Source organism: Aythya fuligula, chromosome 3, assembly GCF_009819795.1.
Source record: "Aythya fuligula isolate bAytFul2 chromosome 3, bAytFul2.pri, whole genome shotgun sequence".
Lineage (NCBI taxonomy): Eukaryota > Metazoa > Chordata > Aves > Anseriformes > Anatidae > Aythya > Aythya fuligula.
The window spans coordinates 96,174,319-96,195,854 of record NC_045561.1 but is presented as its reverse complement, the minus strand read 5'-3'; the positions used below and the strand labels follow the sequence as shown (position 1 = coordinate 96,195,854).

General features: G+C 34.2%; 1 protein-coding gene across 4 annotated transcripts in view; it reads right to left on the bottom strand.

The window, feature by feature from the left end:
* The window catches only part of CSMD1 (CUB and Sushi multiple domains 1), a 1,186,669-nt gene that overhangs the window by 226,766 nt on the left and 938,367 nt on the right, over positions 1 to 21,536 (bottom strand). For all 4 annotated transcript variants that reach the window (XM_032184761.1, XM_032184762.1, XM_032184764.1 and 1 more), the window contains exon 23: positions 17,873 to 18,029. In XM_032184761.1, coding sequence (XP_032040652.1) covers positions 17,873 to 18,029 — 157 coding nt within the window. The remainder of the gene's footprint in view (positions 1 to 17,872; positions 18,030 to 21,536) is intronic.

Sequence of the window (21,536 nt, the reverse complement as noted above, 5' to 3'; positions counted from 1 at the left end):
CTTTATCTAATCTCCATACCAAATCCATCCCACCATAGTGGAAATTCAGGAAGCTAAAACAAAGGTTGCTTCATCCATTCTAGTGTCCAGATACCACGTTTCACCTCTGCTGAAAATGAATAAATAATATTATACTCATTTTTGACTAGCATTCCCCTTTTTGGGTCGTTAACATGTGAAAGAGATAAATGGTTTCCTCTGTGCTCCCTGGCATAAGCAGTTCTACTCTGAGCAGGTACTTTCCCTATTTTACCCTTTCTTATCTGTGTTTTCTCCATACAGCAGTGCTAACTTGTAAAGGCAAACCTCTTGTGCAGTTCTTCACCCCCCCTTTAAAGCTCACAAATAAATTATTGAAATTTGGCCTGGAAAAAAAAGGGAAAAAATATCACTGAAATCATGACTTTGTTCATGATGAAGTCAGAAGGTTCTCCCTCTCCTCTCCTCACCTCAAGGTATAATTTGTTTATCTGAATTACAGAATTTCCTGCCAAAAGAAAGGAATCCTACAGGCCTACTGTACTCTTTCCATCTTCTAGGATTTGGGTTTTGATGACAGCCTTTATAAACAAACGGGAGTCTATAGCTTTCTGGGGACTCCTAGAAAATACTGGGATATAATACTTTTTTTTTTTTTTTTTTTTTTTTTTTTTTCCCCAAAGTACCTTACTGCTTTTCTATTCCTAAATTGGACAGAAAGGTTGGAAGTATTTACTTGTTAGAACTGAGACTGCTAAAGATCAGAGGCCTAAATCGGAACTACTTAGCTTAGGCTATTTTCATAGTACAGAAATAAGAATCTCAACACTCCAACTCTTATTTAGATAGTTGTCTAAGATCAGTCAGTACAACCAGCTTCTGGAAAAAACTATTTTCAGCCTTCACTGTAAAGTGAGTCTACTGTATGAAAAACCTAGGCTATCTGAGAATTTTAATTATCTAGAGAAAAGGGATCCCACCCAAAATGAAAGCTGTTCTATCACCTAAACACTGTATTTGTATCTGCTCCAATATGTTAAGAAATGTCAAGCACCAAGACAAATTAGTATGCTCGGACCACAACCATGCACTGTTAATTACCCTTCAAAATGGCACGGATATCAAGCTATTTCCTGGGAGCTGCCTTTAGCTCACACTGTCTGCTACCTTGTGCTTGAGATTGTCTGGGAGAGTGCTAGATCCAACTAACAGCACACTAGGATTTATCCTAATATTTCATAAGTCTAGACAATCATTTTCCTCATTCACACTCATGCCCTGACAATATTTAGTTTACTGGCAGAGGTATAGCCTATGTGTCAGAAACAGTATGTATAATCACAGGTTGTTTTCATAAAAGGAAAATTACATCTTATAAGTACAAACGGATTATAGAGATTTAGCATTATTCCCTTGCTAAAAGATTGTCTCTGTGTGAAAATTTGTACATCCCTGTAATTTCACTTTGCTGCCAAAAAAAAAGAAACAAGCAAACATACTCAGTTTACAGACAAAAGAAGTGGCATTCATTTTAACTAGCTCTCAACACCGATTATATAAACAGTCTTATCTAAACCAGTTGTCTTTTAGATTTAATAGTCACTTATAGAGTGTAATTAATCCCATCCTAAAGTAAATGCCTAAAATAGATTGGATGAACTGTGCAATTCTAAAAAGCTCTATTTCTCTTCATTCACGATAAAAAGAGCCAAGGTGATTAGATCATTCAGATGAACTGAACTTCACAAGAAATAGCTATATTTCATCATTCCATTAAACACACAAAGACATTTATTTAAAAAAATGGAACATGTGTTTTGACAGATAATGTGATGATATTTTAATGCCAATTTGACAGCATGAGCCAATGTGACATTATTTCTCTGCCACTGATTTTAGATCCTTTCCCATTCTTTAGCAGGTGTGACATTTGGTTATCAGCATGTGATTGGCAGAAGAAGATTCCCTGATCAAAAAGCCACACATGAGACTGATTATTCTCTGCCTTCTACCACAAAGAATAAATAGTTAGGGAGAGGTACTTCTTTAAGACCAGTAAACACATTTGAGAGAAATGAAAGAAACTGTTGGACAAACAAGCCCATCTGGTCTGCTACATAGCGATCCTCACCACTGAAGAGGTAGTCAAGGCTGGGATAAACGTATTCTGACTTCCTATCATTTTATGCATTCCATTTAGCATTCATTTTTGTACAAATGCGTAAATATAAATGAAGTGATGCCACATTTTTTCTCCTCCTTTTTGCCGTGCTGCTTCTGTAGGATGAGAATTTTATAAAAAGCACCAGATCTCTTCATTCATCAGAGAAAGGGCTTCCTGTCTAGTGTGCCTTTCTCATTTGCAATAATGATCCCTGAAGACTCCTGAAAAAAACTCATTATTGCTAAGTTAAATGAAATCCTGCCCCAAGCTTCAGTTTGACAGAAGACTGCCTGCCATCACTTTCTCTGTTCTTACTTTGGAATTGGACTAAGTAGCATGAAAGATCTGTTTTTCATTTAGCTTATTAATACTTCGCATTATTGTAATACTCAGTTGTACCTCTATCTGTTCAACTATCATAGATAATTTCAACCTACTTTGCTTTGGAGATTGCTACAAGCTTTCCAAAGCGAGTTACAGTACTGTAAAAATCTATTCCTGTTGAAAATAAGCATGCTTCTCTCCATTACTTGGTCAGACTCTGTGGAAGAAGTCCATGAGTCCCCATAGTCTGCAGGTTGAAATTCACTTCACTTCTACGTTAGAGGACTATAATTGAATTAATATAATCTGATACAATGATATGAAATTAATCATGAAATGAAATGTCCTTGATATTACTTACTTACATTAGAAAAAAATGTTCTAAAACCGTACTGTTTTGAAAATAGAAATTCAAAATACACATAGAGGTTTGACATTTAAGGAAAAAACATGTGGTTTTGTTTATTTTAAGCCTAAAATACTTCACCTGTAAAAACTAGTTTCTAGCCTTTGGCATTGACTTGACTAACGTGGTACTGAAATTACTTCTATTATAATGTTAAATATATATTATGTATGTATCATGGTATTTTTATGTATATAACATAGCATACACTTGTTAAAATATATTGATTTTCATTACAAAAGTTTGTGTATGTTTGTATAGGTTTATAACTATATACAAAAAAATAAAGTATCTTATACCTAGAACTTCCATATATAATGTAAATTTAAATTAATGGGGCAATAGTGGGAAACTAAACGAGATACTTATGTACTGACTCTTCCTCTTTCATCTCAGGCTAGATTAATCAGATCAAAAATTAATGAAAATCTAGTAGATTTCCACATTCATATTTTCAATGTGAATGCCATAAATGTAGATGAAGTCTCTCTAAATCTAGCATACTTTCAGAGATCTTAAAGAATCATGCTCCAAAAGCGTAAAGACTTTTTCATAGATCAACAGCACAAGTCACAGGTGAATCTGCTTTCTTAGCAGCCTCTTACTCTACAAATACCTGCTAAGAATCATACAATGGTTTGGGTTGGAAGGGGCCTTAAAGAGCACCCAATTCCAACTCCCCTGCCATCAGCAGGGATACCTCCCACTAGACCAGGTTGCTCAAAGCCCCATCCAACCTGGCCTTGAACACCTCCAGAGATGGGGCATCCACAGCTTCTCTGGGCAACCTGTTCCAGTGCCTCACCACCTTCTGAGTGAAGAATTTCTTCCTAACATTTAATCTAAATCTACCTTCTTTTTTTTTGTTTAAAGCCATTAGTCCTTGCCCTATCATTATCTGCCTGAGCAAAAAGTCACTCTCCATCTTTTTTATAAGCCCCTGTTAAGTACTGGAAGTTAGCAATGAGGTTTTCCAGAGCCTTCTCTTCTCCAGATTGAACAGTCCCAGCTCTCTCAGCCTTTCCTCATATAAGAGGTGCTCCACCCCTCCGATTAGCTTCATGGCCCTCCTCTGGACTCGCTTTAACAGCCCCACATCCTTCTTGTGCTGGGGGCCCCAGACCTGGATGCAGCACTCCAGGTGGGGCCTCACAAGGGCAGAGTAGAGGGGCACAGTCCCCTCCCTCCCCTGTTGGCCACTCCTCTATCGATGCAGCCCAGGATGCAGTTGGCCTTCTGGGCTGCAAGCACGCACTGCTGGGTCACGTTGAGCTTTTGGCTGGCTCATGTCAGAGGTATTTCTGTATCTTTAAATGATAAAATACCTACACAAGTTATACATATGCAAAAACATCTTACCAAAGACACTGTGTCTGTCTACACAGCAGTACACACAGGAATTTCTCAATTTGTGCATGTTTCATGGGGCATGAAATCCCTTACAGAAATATACTGCTTTTTAAAATCTTATTTTGAGGCTGCGAGAGCATTTTTATCAATAAAGGAGTTAAAATTTTCTGTCTATTTTCAACTCAAATCCGATCAAATACTTATTTAGGAGTAAAGTGTTATTTTATAAGCTGATCGTAGAGAACATAACCACTCACTGTCCTTGGCATCAGAATTCTATTTCCTATTTCATACACACCCAATAGAGAAAAAAATCAACATGCAAATAAAAATATCTAACTAGAAGCAAAAACATAAGACCTGAAGTGTAAATATCCTTGGAACACTAAACCCTCCAGTACTTGCTGTTTTGTTTATATTTTTCAGATATTCATAACAGAATTTACCTTGGAAAATAAATATTGATTTTAATGCCTTCTAGTTATTGCTAATTCAGGAACAGTCCAGTGGTACTCTCTTTTTTTAGGGTTAATTTCACAATACTACACCTAGAAAAAAATACTGGGTACATTCATTATGACAAAACGAAGAGTAAAATTGCTTTATGTATCTGAATAATAAGTTATTCCCTGTAAGGTTAAGTAGTATAACAATTGCTGGCTTTCATACCAAATTTTCAAAATGCCACTTCAGATACTGTAGAAAGAAATGTAAGGATGGCAGTTCATAACTCGTGGCCAAGAGTTCACTACACTTTTCCACAACCAATTCCTTGCAATAATTCTATACAAATGTAGCCCATATGTTTTCAGGCAAGTTGCCTTTCCAAGTCTTCTCATCCAATTTCTTCCCCTTCCCAACAAGTACAAAACATGCACCTTTCCATTCCCTTTTTCACTGATGCTCTTGTACAGGACCTGGTGTCTGTCATATTGTTCTGAAATCTGATGAAATGTGGCAAACAGAACTTCAGCATTAAAGCAGATACTGCAAACATTTGCAGAAGGAAATATGGTCATAGACTCACAGCATTCAGGTTTACTTGACATTGAAACAAGCCAGTTGACAGAAATTCTGCCAATAATTTTAGTCTTGAGTAGGCTTATTGGATTGGCAGATTGCTGCCAATTATCTTATTCCTGAAGTTCATTATACAATCATGAGAGCAATGAATGGATATAAACCACCTAAATTAAAACCAAAACAGCCAGAATACTTCTAAATGATTGGCTATCACCTCCTGACACTGTTTATCCAACGTGATATGTTCTGTCATATTTGATACCAATGATCAGGAATGTAGAAATAGACATTGTCAGGGTAAAAATTACATGTCTGTAATTTATGTAGACTATTAATTATAACTTCTTTCAACTCCATTTCATTATGATGGGTACTGTGGTTGTATCTACATTAGTGAGTAGTGCAGGACAGTACTCCTCCCCCTCTGCTTCAATCTCTTGTTCAGACTCAGTACAGTTATTTTTGCCCTTACACCCATTCTTGTACTCCCTATCTCTACCGATACTAGAGTTGCTATTACCAAACTAATTTGTTGCTAATACCAACTAGTTGTTATTAGTTTGAAAACACACCAGTGGCTTCCTTGTGTAAACCAAGAGCTAAATATTTTTCGGAAAAGTTATTTTAAACTGGAAAAAGGTTAAACTTTTTTTTTTTTTTTTTGAACAAAACAAACATTAAATTATTTGGTGTTAAATATTAATTAGGGACTAAAATCATTACATTAATCTGATTTGATCTAAACACAGTGCACAAAAATAAGGTAAGCCCCTACAACTAATCATTTGTTTTACTAGCCTATACTTTGAAGAGATTCAAGAATCTCCACTCTTGATTATTTAAATGAATGCCACAGTAATAAACAGTGGCAAGAGAGTTAATACATTTTCAATAAGCAACACAGAGATTAAATCTGTGAGTTTATAGATACATAAAAATTTTGTAATACTGTCTTGAAAATACACCAATCTTGTATTAGAAAGTATATAATAAAGCTTTTAATGAAAAACACTGAAAATAAATGAAAGATATGAAGGGCAAGATAGGGTGCAAAAAATGAAGATTGAAATATTACATTTTGATAATTAAAAATAGCAACAAGAACTAAAACATAGCATGATAAGAAAACTAATATTGAAAAAAATGAATAAATTAGAACAAGTCCTGAAAACATGATACACAGCATATCAATATAGCATCTAGCATCAACGTTGTTAATGTTCTCCTATTATATGGGTAAATTTATGCTAATATTAATATTACTGTTTGTTTTAGAAGGCAAAGTACTGTTAAAGCAGCAATGCCATGAATACCCATAAAACTTTACCACAAGAGAAGCCATGAGAGGCTAATTTTTCTGAATGCAAAAAAGTTTTTGTAAATGTTAAATTAAGCACTACAAGATTAAAAGCACAACACATGTGACTCACTATTTATGGACTATTACTCACTATGTATATATACATGTATTACTATATATGTATGGACTGGGTGGGGCCTAATCAGGAAAAAGGCAATGCTGTCTTTTCATTTCAACTGGCTACGACAGAGATCATGAATTATGTATAATGTATCTGCAGTTTGTCAAAGAGATGTGGGATGACTCAACATTTGGGGATGACTCAAAAAAGGGGGGGAGGGGGCAAAATCACATATTTAAATCCTAAATATATGGGAGTGTATTAGTAGATACATGGAAATAGTAATGTAGTTATAACAAGTGTTTTAATATTAAGAAAGTAAGGTAATGTGAAAACATTGGAAAGATCAAAAACTCTGTTAGGGTTATCTAAATCTCAAGTAATTTAATCTCATAAACACAATCTATATGTTTTACACGGGAATCATTTTTTAACTACCAAAGAGTAATTAAAAGTATGAAATGGTACTTCAGTTAATGTTCAGAGTCCATAATGGCTTTCAAAACGCATGTAAATGTCAGCAAATACTCATTCAGCAGTTGTTGCATCTTAAACATCCATAACATAATAGATTTAATTAAATCAATGCAATTTCAAAATGAGAGTTTCTGGCTTGCTCATTCTGGCTTGGAACCATTTACATGTTATCGAAACCTAGAGTTGTAGAGAAAAAAAAAAGTCTATATTATGTACTAGAAAATGTGCCAATTACAGAATCTCTACGTAACTAGAATGATAGGAAAGTCTATAGAAAGTAAAGTGTTTGGATAACGTGACTATAGTGACATATCAGACACACAAACTTTCAAAGAGCCTAGGAAGACAACTGAGTATGGACTAGGACAAAAGTAGATCTGCTTCTTTCTGCTGGATCTGTAACAATTTTGTAAGGCAGACTGAAAAATGTTACTGTCTTTGTGATTGAATACTTTACATTCGAACACAGATCATCTGAGGGAGATGGAAGGAACCATGTTTTTCAAGTACACTGATCTAACTCTATATGCTTGTACTGCAGAGTGAGTTCACAACAATTCTAACTTCAAGTGCCTGTAGAGAGATCTTCAAGAATGCTTCATGTCTAAGCCACATCTGTAATCAGTGGGGCAATGGCTGTTACAGTCACTACTTTAAAATACTCTGTAGGTTACTGGTAAAAAGAGCACTGGTCTTAGATTTGGGCAGGGGGTAAAAAGGAAAGGAGAAATAACATGAACACAGAAATTTTTTCTTGTGTTCTTTAATGCAAAGTACTTTGGTATGTCTCCCATGAAACCCTTCAGGTATTACAAATGCATTCCTTTCCAAATGAATAGCCTTTTCTAAACTATTCATTCTTCATTCATTGAGGGTGACAGAGCATTGGAACAGGCTGCTTAGGGAGGTTGTGGAGTCTCCTTCTCTGGAGATATTCAAGGCCTGTCTGGACACCTACCTGGGCAGCCTGCTCTGAGGAACCTGCTTTGGCAGGGGGGTTGGACCCAATGACCTTTCGAGGTCTCTTCCAACCCCTACAGTTCTGTGATTCTGTGATTCTTAAATGAAGTCACCATGAACATGCAGGAAGGATTGAAACATGCAAAAGGATTTGTACAAGCCTATAAAAAACAATGTGACAGACAGGACTGAAAGTTGAAGACTCCCATCTGCAGCTGTGCTCATTCTTTCACACATTGATGGAGAGACAACTTCATATAGGCTCATGGTATTGATGCCCAACACTTCTGAAAATAAAGGTTTTAATGTACTGTGGCAAACACCTTAGATAATGAGAAACACATAAATACTGTCTACCTGTGATCACTGTCATAACCAACTTTCCCTACCTAGGAAGTTTACAGAAGTGGAAGGAATAACAATAAATAGGATTACAGCATTCATCTTCCTTAATTACCTGTCTTCTGCATAGTCTTATTCTCTCTGCTTTCTACATGCATCCCTAATTCTGCTCATATATCATATACACACAGATTTGGCAGGGTAATTTTAATACTATGCATAAAGTTTTAAAGAATAATCTTATTTTTAAATAACTTTCTTACACTTCTAAGTAATTAGAATGATTATTTTGATTAATGAAAAATTTGTCTCCTATTTATTGGTGATCTTTAGCCGTAAAAAAACATAACTAGATTGTAGGGCAATAAGCTTAATCTGTTGAAATGTAAACAATTCTTTCACATAATGAAGAGAAGGGAGAAAACACTCATATTCCTATGTCTGAGCTGTTAAAATCATTACAAGTAAATTCTGGATAAATCTTTTATTATTTTTTTTCTTTTCTTTTCCTGAACCTGATTTTTTTTTTTTTTTTTTCTATACCCTGTTCAATTTCAAAATAAAATAAATGGATAGAATTAACACATATTGGTGTTGCTTCTGTCTAATAGTATGAGAAGTATGAAACAGAACAATATGTTTACATTTGTGTTGCTTAGATTTTCTAATTAGAATGAACAATGAGGCACCAAAAAGATCTTACAACTTCACATTTGAAATGCAGCAAGAAGAGGTTGCAAGAAAGGTAAATCATCATAAATTCAGATCAACTACCTGACTTAAGGAACTGCTTATCAATAAGACAATTGTCTGGATAATAATGGCAGAGGTTGCCCTTTTGTCATACTCATTAGCTGCAGTTTATCAAGAGAGCTGAACCTAGAATTCTAAACTAAAAATAAACATAGGCAGAAAGGTATTAGGAAAGAAGAAGCAGATAATGGCATTTTTGTTCAAGTGTCCTAAGCTTTCAGACAGGAACTTTTTCTGGTTGGAAAATTCTTATAATTACATCAGTGGTAATATATATATATATATATATATATATATATATATATATAAATACATATGTGTGACAGGAATACTACTTTCTACTCATGTGAAACTTCAAAAAGAGCCTCCAACAGGAAATTATTTCTAGGGTAAGTCCCATGTGATGCTGAAGGGCATTCAACATTACAAGCCAACAGTCCTTCTATGAAAAACAGGGGAAAAGTGAAAACTTTTGGAACAAATCCCAGCTAAAAACAGTAAATCCAAGTGCACATATATATAATGGCAAAGTCTATGTGTAATGGCTTCATAGAAATAGATTAGGAAAAAAAAAAAAAAAAAGAGAAAAAAATCAGTTTGAAGGTTTAAAGAAGGTAAAAAAAAAGTTCTGTCCTTCAAGACACTTCACTGAAGTATTCATTGAAAATGTATGTTCCCATTAAGCTCTCAGAAATAATGCTTCAAATATGATCACCTTTGTAATATTAAAGTAATATAATTTTTAGGCCAGCACTTCTGAGATTGTGAATTTAGTTGAAACCTGCTAGCAAATTTCAATCGCATGCTAAAGCTAGAATGCATACAGACCAAAACCAAATATTCTTTAGAAGCCTACCACATTACCACAAATCTTACTTTCATATCCTAAAGATATGATTTGAATATAAATGTAAAACAACACATGCATATGGACTTCTATGGTGATCTCTGCTGAACCATCTCTTTTTTTTTTCATCTTCAAAGCACAACAAGATTTTAAAAAGCGGCTCCTTTATTGATAATAGATGTGAATTACAGCAGGAAAACTTAGTGGTTTTACATCAGATGAGAATCTGGCCCATACAAAGAAAAGTGAGGAGTCCTTCAAAGGGTTACAACTGGCAATTATCAAAACAAACCCAAACAACCTTTATCAAATTCTATTTTTTACATATTCTAATACCTCTTACAAAGTCTCTTTTTTTTCCTTAATTGAAAATGAGAAACAGTAACCTTCTTCATTCTAATTCTATGCACAGAAGGGTAATACAGTGATTTAATGATGATAACACATAACTGTTGGGTACGAAATAGAATGCTTTTCTTTTGAGATGTTCAGAAAGCTTTTTCTTTTTTTTTTTTTTTAATAGGTTATTCATGTTGTGCATGTATATTTACAATACACATATTTTAATTCAAAATTGGCTTTTACATCAAGTTTTTTGGAGAACCCACTTTAATAATCATGGACTATCCTGCCTGTACTCCTATCACAGTATCAGTCCTGTTCTACTTGTTATGTCTCCCGTTCCCCATTGCTTTCCAACTTTCTTCTTACCATCAGCCACAGTTTCTCACTTCATAAGCTTGCCATGTTTCTTGGGCAGCTTGTCATGCTCTCTTCCTCACCGTCAATGGAAGGCAAGGCAAGGCAAGGCAAGCTGCCCTGGCTGTGCCACCTTGTCCACCCCAGCCTACTTGCTGAGAAGGTTTTGATGACGTGCAAGCATTGTTCAGTAACAGACAAAACACTCATATTATTAGCACTGTTCTAGACAAAAATCTACCACACAGCAGCACCATGTGGGCTACTACTACTACAAAAAGACTCCAGCCCAGTCAAATCTAGTACAGATAGACAAACTATCTCCAAGCCAGTCCAGGACTGCTAATTAAAGTCCACAGGTGCTAATTAAAGAAAAATATTTTGGAACGCTCATTAGTTGTGCTTACTCAGCTAATATCCACCTGTCTAAAAATTATATCTTCACAAATTCAAGGAGATTTTCCTGAGATTGAAAAAAGGCAAACTGCAGAACAAATGTCAACATACCAGCATTTTAATCTCCAAAGCATGGGATAATATAACTCTTCAGATAAAACGTTAACACAATGCTTAAATTCACTAAACAAAATATTTCTCTTATTTCCTGACACAGACAAAACCAAATAAAAACATAAATGCTAAATTATTTGATACCTGTTTTGTTTAATTTCAGAAGTCTCATAGATGATCAAAACATCTTGTGGTGAAAAGTGGTAAATGACCTTATGACCTTAATAATAAGGACTATTATAAGACCAACGTATTCTAAGTTCATATGTTTTGTTGTTGTTTGTTTTTTTTTATTTTCTTCCTTCTTTAATTTGGGGTTCTTGGAACTTTGGTTGCAGGCAAAAACACAGCATGGGAACAAGCCACTCACTATATATCTCTCCGTATACTACATGTGTACACAGGAACGGGTAGGTAATAACCATGTTAACCCTTTGTTTTTATACAGCAATTTCTTATATATTAATTGTATCAAACTGCTCTCAGATCATACAATTGTATACTTTACCTGTTCTATGAGATAGAACCATGTAGAAGAGTAAGTAGTTAGTGAACAGGTTAAGAAACTGAAAAATGAGTTTCATTCTGCACTGAAGAAACAAAACAAAAGTAAAGACAATAATGCTTTGAAATTCACCACAATAGAAAACCCTAGAAAAGAAATCTGTACTGAAAATCTTGAATGATTATTTCAGAATTTTGTTGTATGCTTTGAAACTGAACGAATGCAAATTCATGCTCATCTTGTGAAAGCTTTGGATTTTCACGGAGTACAATTTTTTTTTAAATGCTTCTTTATCATGTTCATATGAATGGATGCATTATTCAGTGCACAGGAAAAACATGGCTTTGAGAATGTGGCTGGTTTATGTCAGTATTGAATGAACCGAAAGCAAAAGGCAGGTACCCTTCAGGAAGAATAAATAAATAAATAATTAAATAATGACAACATAAACATTCATGTTATTGAACAGGCTATCATAGTTCAATTGCAAGAGTAAATTACAGTTGAAATTGAACCTTTCTTTTAGAATTTATCTTTTTTTTTTTTTGGTCTTGATTATGCAACTTTAACTTTCTTTTCAAATATTTTTTTTGTGGGGTTAGTCACATGACTGTGCTTCTTGAAATTACTTGTGAAATATATGCATAGGCTGAGGTATGTTCAGTTAGGTATTTTTTAGCTTTTGTTTGTTTCATTTAATTTTATCTTATGTTTTTAGTGCAGTGCATGAATTCTTTTTGGAAGAGATCTTATACACCGATTAGTTACTGAAAGGAAACTAAAGAGCCTCTTTTCATTACTGGATTGTTCTGCTCAGCAGACACAATACAGCCTGAGGCAAAGCCACTAGATTTCTGAATCTGAGCCTGTTTGCATGCAAGGATAATTGACTGAGTTTGCAGTTTCAGAACATTGTTTTCACTGACAGTCTTTTAACATTTTCAATTACTGTAGAATAGGAAATGAACTGAATTAAATTTCAGTTGAGGATTCTGTTAAATTAATTTCCAGATTTAAAACATTTATATAAATTTAGATTATGCTAATTCAGACTCACCTTCCATGTTCCAACTTTCACTGTCCCTTGAAAGATAAAGAAATAGCTAACATTTATAATGTAGAATTTAAACTGAAAATAAGAATGAAGCTTTTACCAGCAACAGAATTATATGAGTGCAAAACCAGTGCATCATGTGAGACAAATATTCCACAATTTCACTTTTCAATCTGAAAAGTCTATCTTCAGACAAATTAAAGGAATACTGTAATAAAGTTAAAGGATACACATTAAAAATAGAGGATTATAAATGCAAATAAAATATTAAAAATTCATTGAAAAAATAAAAATCTATCCATGCACAATCCTAAGTCTGTTTTCCTTTAGGGAAACTACATGTAAACTGATGCAAATCCCATGGAATTGAGCACAGTTTAAGGGCTTGAATTTTGCACACTCTTTTGGCTGACATGATATCCACCCAGAATTCTTTTTTTGGTGAGAGAAATGGTCATGAATTCAAAACTGATAGAAAGCACCATTAAGTTAAGATCTAGGTGTACATAGCATCCACTCCAAATGTTTTCCTCTGAAGACAAATCCCAGCTGAGAATTTATCTAGCCCTCATTTCCACTGTAGCAATGAATTGCAGGAAAACATCTAATTTGAACTCTTCAGAAGGATACAAATCCTCCTGCCAAATGTTCAGGAATTAACACAGAACTTCATTTTTAATCCAAACAAGGGAATGGGGAACAGAAAAGTGAAAGACCTTCAGAACGTTAAAATCTAGCTACAGAGTATACCACAAATCTCTGAATGGTATACATGGTCAGACTTTACTATAAAATTTGTAACTAGTTCTGCATGTATTTTATGCATGCAGAAGTCTGCTGTGAGGTAGATCATACTGCTGAGTGACCCAGTGCAGCCAGGCATGTTCCTAAAGATAATATGTCAGTATTCCTGGGCCAGATGGACCCTTCCACTGGCTCAGCTCAGTGGACTCCAAGGCTTACTTTGCAGATAAGTGAAGCTTTTCCTTCTATTATATTCTGCACAGGACTGAGGAACCATGAAATTGCCATAAAGAGGTAGATAAGCTGCTCCTTAGAGTAGATGCATGGATAAGAACAGACAGCAACTTCATGTTATCTCAGACAGGCAACTGCCAACCCACAGAACTTGGTAAAAACCCTCAGGTCTCCGGAGAGTCCAAATACCACTTCTACATAGTGGTAATGTTCCTTACACATCACAGCTCAGGGATACTTCCTGAGGACATGGGTGGATGATAACATGAAAACAAACACCTATCTTCAAGCACCATAAGAAATTAGTTTTGAGAGTTCTAGCCAGTACTGTGAAGACAGTCTTTACTTCTCAACTTTGTGGGAAAACACAGAAAAATGTTTTACTGATAAATTGATAGACAGGGATTTGGACAGGAAACAGTCTTTTTCACTGCAATCTTTGTTTTGAGATGCAGGGATTGTCTGACGTGCTTTACCTATTTGCTAGGAATTTTGGATATGTAAATAAAACAGCAATGTCTTTAAAAGAAATTGTGAAAGCAATTTTGGTATATACATTAAGGTGCACCAAATATGACACAAGTGAAATTACTGTACAAGTTATCTTCTCAAGGGTTAAGAGTGACCATTGTGAACTGTAAAACTCCAAACAAAGCACAGAGTAGTCAGCATTATACAGTACTCAGAGTGTCAGAGAGTAAAAGTATACCTCCCAAAGTATACCTCCTATACCTCCCAAAGTATAAATCTGGAATTATGAAAGAAGAATTGACATGTTGTCATCCAAACAATTAGCAGTCACAAAAGTTGGTTGTGGCTACAACATTATGTATAAACTTTTATAAAATTTTATAATTTTTTACACACAGATTTCTATTGATGTCTTAGAGATTTAAAACCATCTTAAAAGCCCTTTTTTTTGTTCCTTGGATTTTTCACAGACTTCCCCTGATAGTTAAAAAGAAAAATATCTAAAGGGAGACAAAGAACTTAGCTATTTGTGCAAACTCTGTTTAAAAGGAGTAAGAAACAAAATAAAGGAAAATTTGTACAACTTTGGCTACATTTTTAAGACTAAAATGATGGCTTTTATTAGAAGACAGTCTTATTTCCATGTCTTTGGTATATAAGACATGTAAACCAAAATAATCTATCGAAACCTGACATTAACTTAAGGAAAAAACAAAACAAAACAAAACAACAACAACACTTTAGTGTCATAAAGCTTTTGTTATAATTTCTTCAGCACTGAGATATGAGCATTCACCAGAGTCATTCCCTCTGACACCAGTGTAGCTGTTGTACTGAACAATGAAAACAGTCTCTATTATTCATTACAACCTACTTCCACCCTAATTTTAAGGAAGCAGCTTTATACTGACTTGTCTTACAGGAAATAGACAAATTTTCTTCTTTGTTCCTTTTGTTCCTCTGGTAGACTCAGATTCAGTTATTGTGCAAATTACAGTTTCATTGACTCTCATGGAGATATGGCCTTTTCCTACCAATCTCAGGCTAAACTATTAACAAAACGTAACTGTCTCAGTCTTTTTGAATCAGAATTTCCTTAAACACAATTACTATTACTTTATTCCTCAGTCAAAATATTTCACATCTTCTCCAAACAGTTCAGAAAGATTACAGATTGCTTCATCATCCAGTCCAGTAAAAAAATTCTCTCTGCCCACTGTGCTAAATCTATTTCCTTGAAATCTTCTTGTAGTTATGGATCACAGAATGAAATTACAATAATTTTGTTTCCATTCAGTATTGTTTCTAGCTTGAAGCAATCTTATCTATACATATATTGCACATTTCATTAGAAATTGAATCCTTCATAGATTTTCTTTTAGTATCTTATATTCTAATTTCTACAATTTTATACAAGCCACTCAGACTCTGGATTTATAGAATTCTGTTTTATTATTTCAGTAATGAGATTCTGAAAACAGAAATGAAGATTTCTCTATGCACATTTCTGTTCTCATGGATCATTAGCTTTTTCTACTGTCTTATCTATACATTTAGTATCATCCACAGAATTCAGAATATTAAAAAAGATAGTATTGTGCAGAACTACAATAGTAACCTTTTAGTAAGTCTCTTTAATAACACGTTGCAATTGTTCTAAAACCCAAACTTCACAGCTGCACTAATATCACTTTCAATAGTATTCATGAGAAGAAAAGCACTATAAAGGCAAACAATTAAAGGTAGCTGATATAGCCCCTCCAGGCAGCCAGAACTAAGCAACCATATAGACAATGACCAGAATTGATTTACTACTAGCTTTATTACACCGTCACTTTTCCTAACACTCTTCAGCCTTACAGTATTTGTTATTCACCAGAATATATATCCCTTATTTCCTTCAGTAATTCCACATTTTAATAGTCCTTTATTTTTTTTCTTTGTTTAGTAATCATAAAGTATCTGGAATATTCCTATCTGTTAAGCGATGGAATAAACTGCAAAATAATCTCTCCGGGAAGTTAACTCCAGATATAATCTATAATTTGATTAATTCAAACAGATAATTATCATTTTGTTTGATGTCCAAACACAAAACTAATGTTTGTTTAGAAACTGCATTGGAACTGCACCAAAAGATTAAATAAATAAATAAATAAATAAATAAATAAATAAATAGAATCCCATCCAATAATGAATATAACTTTCTGTTATAATCTTCAAAATATTGCTTGGAGTGGAATCTTTCCAAAATGGGAGTCAGCACTGCAACCAATTTTCAAAGAACCCCAAAATAATAAATCTTATGAATCTTATGATGGTGAAAAGCACCACACTACAGTGTTTGGAAGTAACACTGAATATGGGTTGTTTTTACAGTCAATGTAATCAGATGGTTAGATGGTCACTACCTCACCAATGTGTTGTCTTGAATTTGACTTCCTGAAAATACATGTGAAAAGTAGGTAATTACATTGTATTTACAAATGGGGATCGTCTCGTGTTAGAACAGGCAAAACTCATTACAGATAAACATTTCAACATGAACTGCAGCAAAATGAGCATAAATGAGGAAAAACAAAAGGAAGAAAAGGAAAAGGAGAAAGATATATCTCATTAAGATCTTCCCTGTGTATGCAGTTTTGTTAAGATTACTGTTAGAAGACTGTATCAAATTCTGTCTATGCACTTGCAGATGTATGAAAACATTTGATAGAACAGAAAAGAAGAGATTCAAAACTAATCAAACAGGCATGGGAAAAAAAGCTCAAAGACATGAAGTATATATTAACATACATAGAAAAAAATGGTACATGACAGTAAGAGTTAGAATACTAAACTGAGGCATAATAAAATCTAGCTACTGGATGCAGAAATTAAGCAAAATTCTATCTTCAAATAAAGTGCTATTTCTAAATGGTACATGAAACTGTAGCAGGATTTGAAAGAAACTCATTCATCTCCCTTGAAATCAGAACCCTTAAAATATTGTTTTTAAAGCAAATGGCTTAACCCTTGGAAAGATTCTACAGTCTGTATAGACAGATCAGAGTAGATATGCCTAGTGGTTCCTTCTGGATTCTGAAACATAAAATGAAAGAAAAATACTTTCTAGATTAAAACAAACATACAAACAAAAACCACATGAAGGATAGTATGATACTATCAAATTTATCAGGCAGAGCAGAAAAACAGAAGAGAAAGTGATTTCTGCTTATTTTACAGCTGACTCCAATCCAAAAGGAAGCCAGCACATGTATGAAAAAGAGCTATGATTCCATTTCTGTGCCATAGCTCCTTCTAATACTGTAACAAATTTGAAGTACAAAGTGATTCTCTGCTCTGCAGTACAGAAGATGATGTAAAAGGCAATAAATTGAAGGCAAGGGTTACTTGGAGATTCCTTGAAGTCTCAACTAAACAGCTATTTATATGTATTGGAAACAAGCTAGTTATCCTCTAAAAATTCACTGTTCTGCCAGCTTTAATAAATTACCCTCAGTCTGTGGGCTGAGTGTATGACTTGTGCAAACTTCACTCTGGTCCTCACAACCAGTCAGGACATTACGAGGTTAAGAACCCAGGCATACTTAATTGTAAGCTACTTACTTGTATAAGTGAGCTGAAATCCTTGGTCAGTGTCAGATCCATTGGTATTAAACTCTATCCATAAATGGTTAGAGGTGCTGTTTAGGACAACTCCCATCATGTCATTTTTGGTGAAGGCTCCCAATGAGCGGGAAGAACTGTCTTTTCCATCATACACCTTGTAGAAACGAAATAATAGTATGAATAGTATGAAACTGGATACTTAAATATTTTAATCTAAATATCTGAAAAACTTTATACAACAATTCCAAAGTTAGCTATGCATTGGAAAAATCTTGCGGTGTATATATTGTGTTAGCAAATACATTTCTTCGTTATGAAATTCAGTGAAATACAGAATATTGTCACCCTTACAGTGTTTCTTTATTTTTTTTTTTTTCTCTTTTTCAGTTTTGTTAGTTCTTCTTGAAGGAAATTAGTATTTATATGCAACTCTGTCTTCCGAGGTTTCATATCCTCACATTATTTTTCATGATAACTCACAAAGGTTAATAGAAGTATAATTTCTAAAATCACTATTGAAGTAATGCTGAAAGAGGCAAACCCCATTCCACTTTGTTCTTTCCTTCCTGGAGATATCAAAAAGCAGAACTGAAGTATTAAAGTCAATATATCACTTTTTATTTCAAACTATGAGCCTGCAACATTTTTTGTTTTACTGTAGGTTTTAACAAAGAAAGATAAGTTTTCAAAGAAATATGTGAGTCTCTTTCCAAACTAAGTGCAGAGATGTTCTTATTTACTATGTTACTTTATCTAAAAATGTCAATAGAGGACAAAAATAACAAATTACCCCCTGTCATTTTGATTGTTCACCAATACAAGACAAGAACGAAGAGCTGGTATTGATTAGGGAATGGAAAATTACTTTTGCTTATTGGAAAACCTTAAAAGAAATGAAGTCCCAAAATAGTCCTCTGTAGTTTTTTGTCCCCAGATGAATTTAAAAACCTGATTTCTTCTTTAATTTAATTAAATCACCTATACTTCCTTATGGAAAAATAGACAAATACAAACTGTTTCACCCTTCAAGGCATGTAACACTCGTGGATTCTTCTGCAGAAGTAATGAATCTGAACAGTTGGTTTCTAATGTGAAGTGAAAGATAATTTACTCTGACCACAAATGTCCTACAATGACTAGATATTTAAGCTTCAATTACAGTAAACATCTAAGCTCTGGATCTTCATCTCTTCATTCTCAGACCTTGTGTTATACAATAAGGATTTATCTTTATTCCAAACAGAAGTCAGTGACCCACTTAACAATCCAAATTCCTGCATTCAAGTCACAGAAACTTCTTCCTATTTTAATGTTCAGCTAGATGTAAAAACAAAATTTAGAAACCCGTCTTTAGAGATGAAAAACAATTTCAACTACATTTATGGATGATAACCAACTGTTAGAAGCAGAGCTATCTTCCCAGTGTAGAAAATATGTAGAAAATGTCATCAATATGTTGATGTCTTAAAAGAAGCCTCATTCAAATCAATTGCTGCAATTAACAAAATAAAATAATAAAAACAACATGCATAAAGATTTTTTTAATATGAAAGCACAAATTTTGTTTCATTAATATACACAGACATAAATAACAACCTTCCTTCAAAGAAGCTTCTGAACAATAATAAATTGCACTAGCCATTGTTAGAACAATACATGTTGTCCTTATTACTAAGGCAAAGATTGTCTTATACCAGGACAAATAGATGAGTTATTGCAAGTCACAATCAATTGTAATTAACACATACTTAGCATACATCTCTTAGCAGAAATGACTTCAAACTGTGCTAGCAATATCAAAAAAAAAAAAAAGCCTTCAAACTCCTACCACTGTCCTGGGCCATAACTATAGATCTATCTCACTGATTGATTGCACTTTATTTATCAGAGCTGGAAATCTATTTTATAAAATAATTATTGTATAAAATAAAATAATAAAAAAAATCACATCATTTACTATGCAGAAAACACAGATATTTTACTTTGTTGCAGAGATTTACTAGTTTCAATGGGATGATGGACTTTTAATTGTAATTACTAGTAAATGCTATCTGAATTAAAATAAAATTGATTTTCACTTGTTTTTAAAAGACGAAAAAATACCATGAATAACTACAATTGTTCCTTAGACATCCTGCTCCAATGGTGTTCTACCTCATTGACTTTACAGATACTCTTGATGTGTGAGGATCAGCAAGTTAAATCATATTCTCTCTCAATATTAATCCAGATAAAAATGAAAATGCCATTTTATGAAATAAAAATAAGAGGAATCATGTGAAAGCAGCTGTGAAAAGGCAGGGACTATTTTTAACTGGTAACACTTGTCCTCCTGTTGCCAACATTATAGACATAACTCAGTACATCTCTATACTACTAACTGAAACTATCATTGAACAAGTAACAAGAATTGAATTCAGCTCAACCATTCATACTGATAACTTGTTTGAATTGTCCCTGGAAAAGTTTTGCTTCAAGCCAGGCTGCATTTTCCCTAACAGTTCTTGGTCACAGTTTGGCAATTAGCGTGGGCCAAGGTCTATTCCCAATAGGCAGCTTGTGTGCTGCCACTGTGTTCTGATGTATGGAGGAGATAAACCATGTGCGACTGCCTCCAGAGCCAGAAAACATTAATAACTGGTACAGACATTGCCACTATAGGGCACATGCTTAATTCATGTAGGAGAAACAATTTCAAATATAACTCACAATTACCAAGTACTGCTTTCTGTGCCATGGAGGAAACTCAAAGATATTTGGCCACATAGCTTCTGAAAGACATGAAATTATACCCTGGTTTTAGTGTTGCCTCTAACAAATTCATGGTGATTGAATGATAAAGATATCACCAAATGAAACCATTTTAAAGAATTAAAAAGTTTCAAGTAGTCACTGAAGCAGAAAGATGAAGAATCTGAAGTGTCAGTCAGAAAGAATGAGCTTTAAAATACTCAGCTGACCCAGACACTCAGCTTAGCTATTCACCTCAAAATGGTGCCTCCGTTTCTATTTCTTTTAGAAATATATATATATATATTTTTTTAGAAGTCAGAAGTTCTGACCTCTTTCCCCCCAGTTCAAGTTCAAACTTTTTTACAGCTATAGGAAGCTTTGCCTATAACTTACAGTTATTACCCTTGCAATACATTGCAAGTACTCTCCTTGGAATCATTTATCTTGCCCCTTCCTCATGTACATAGCCTTATGTCAGAAACACTTTTGAAAATTATGTTATTCCCTATGCACTACTTAACTTCAATATTTAAATGACTCTTCAGTTCATACTTGTGCCAAGCAAACCTAGCTAAACACACACAGTTGAAGCTGTTTTTACATTTTAAAAGCATGTAGGAGACAGAGCACAACTCTGTGCCAGAGCAGGAGACAGGCACAACTTGATTGTCCACACAGTATTTATTGTTAGTACATCCTTGGCACTCATTTAATACAGGCCTACTACCACACTCACAAATCTTTTCTGAGAAAGTGATAGCCCAGGAGATGCATAGGCCAGGGACTGTTTCCAAGAGGAAGTTTAAGTGAACCACCTTGTTTTGTAAGATTAGAGAGTTTAATGTTATGGATGTATTCAAACTGTAGAACTTGGCCTCGGGGGCAGTAGAGAACAATCGTGGCATTGTTTAGTGCACTAAGATAAATG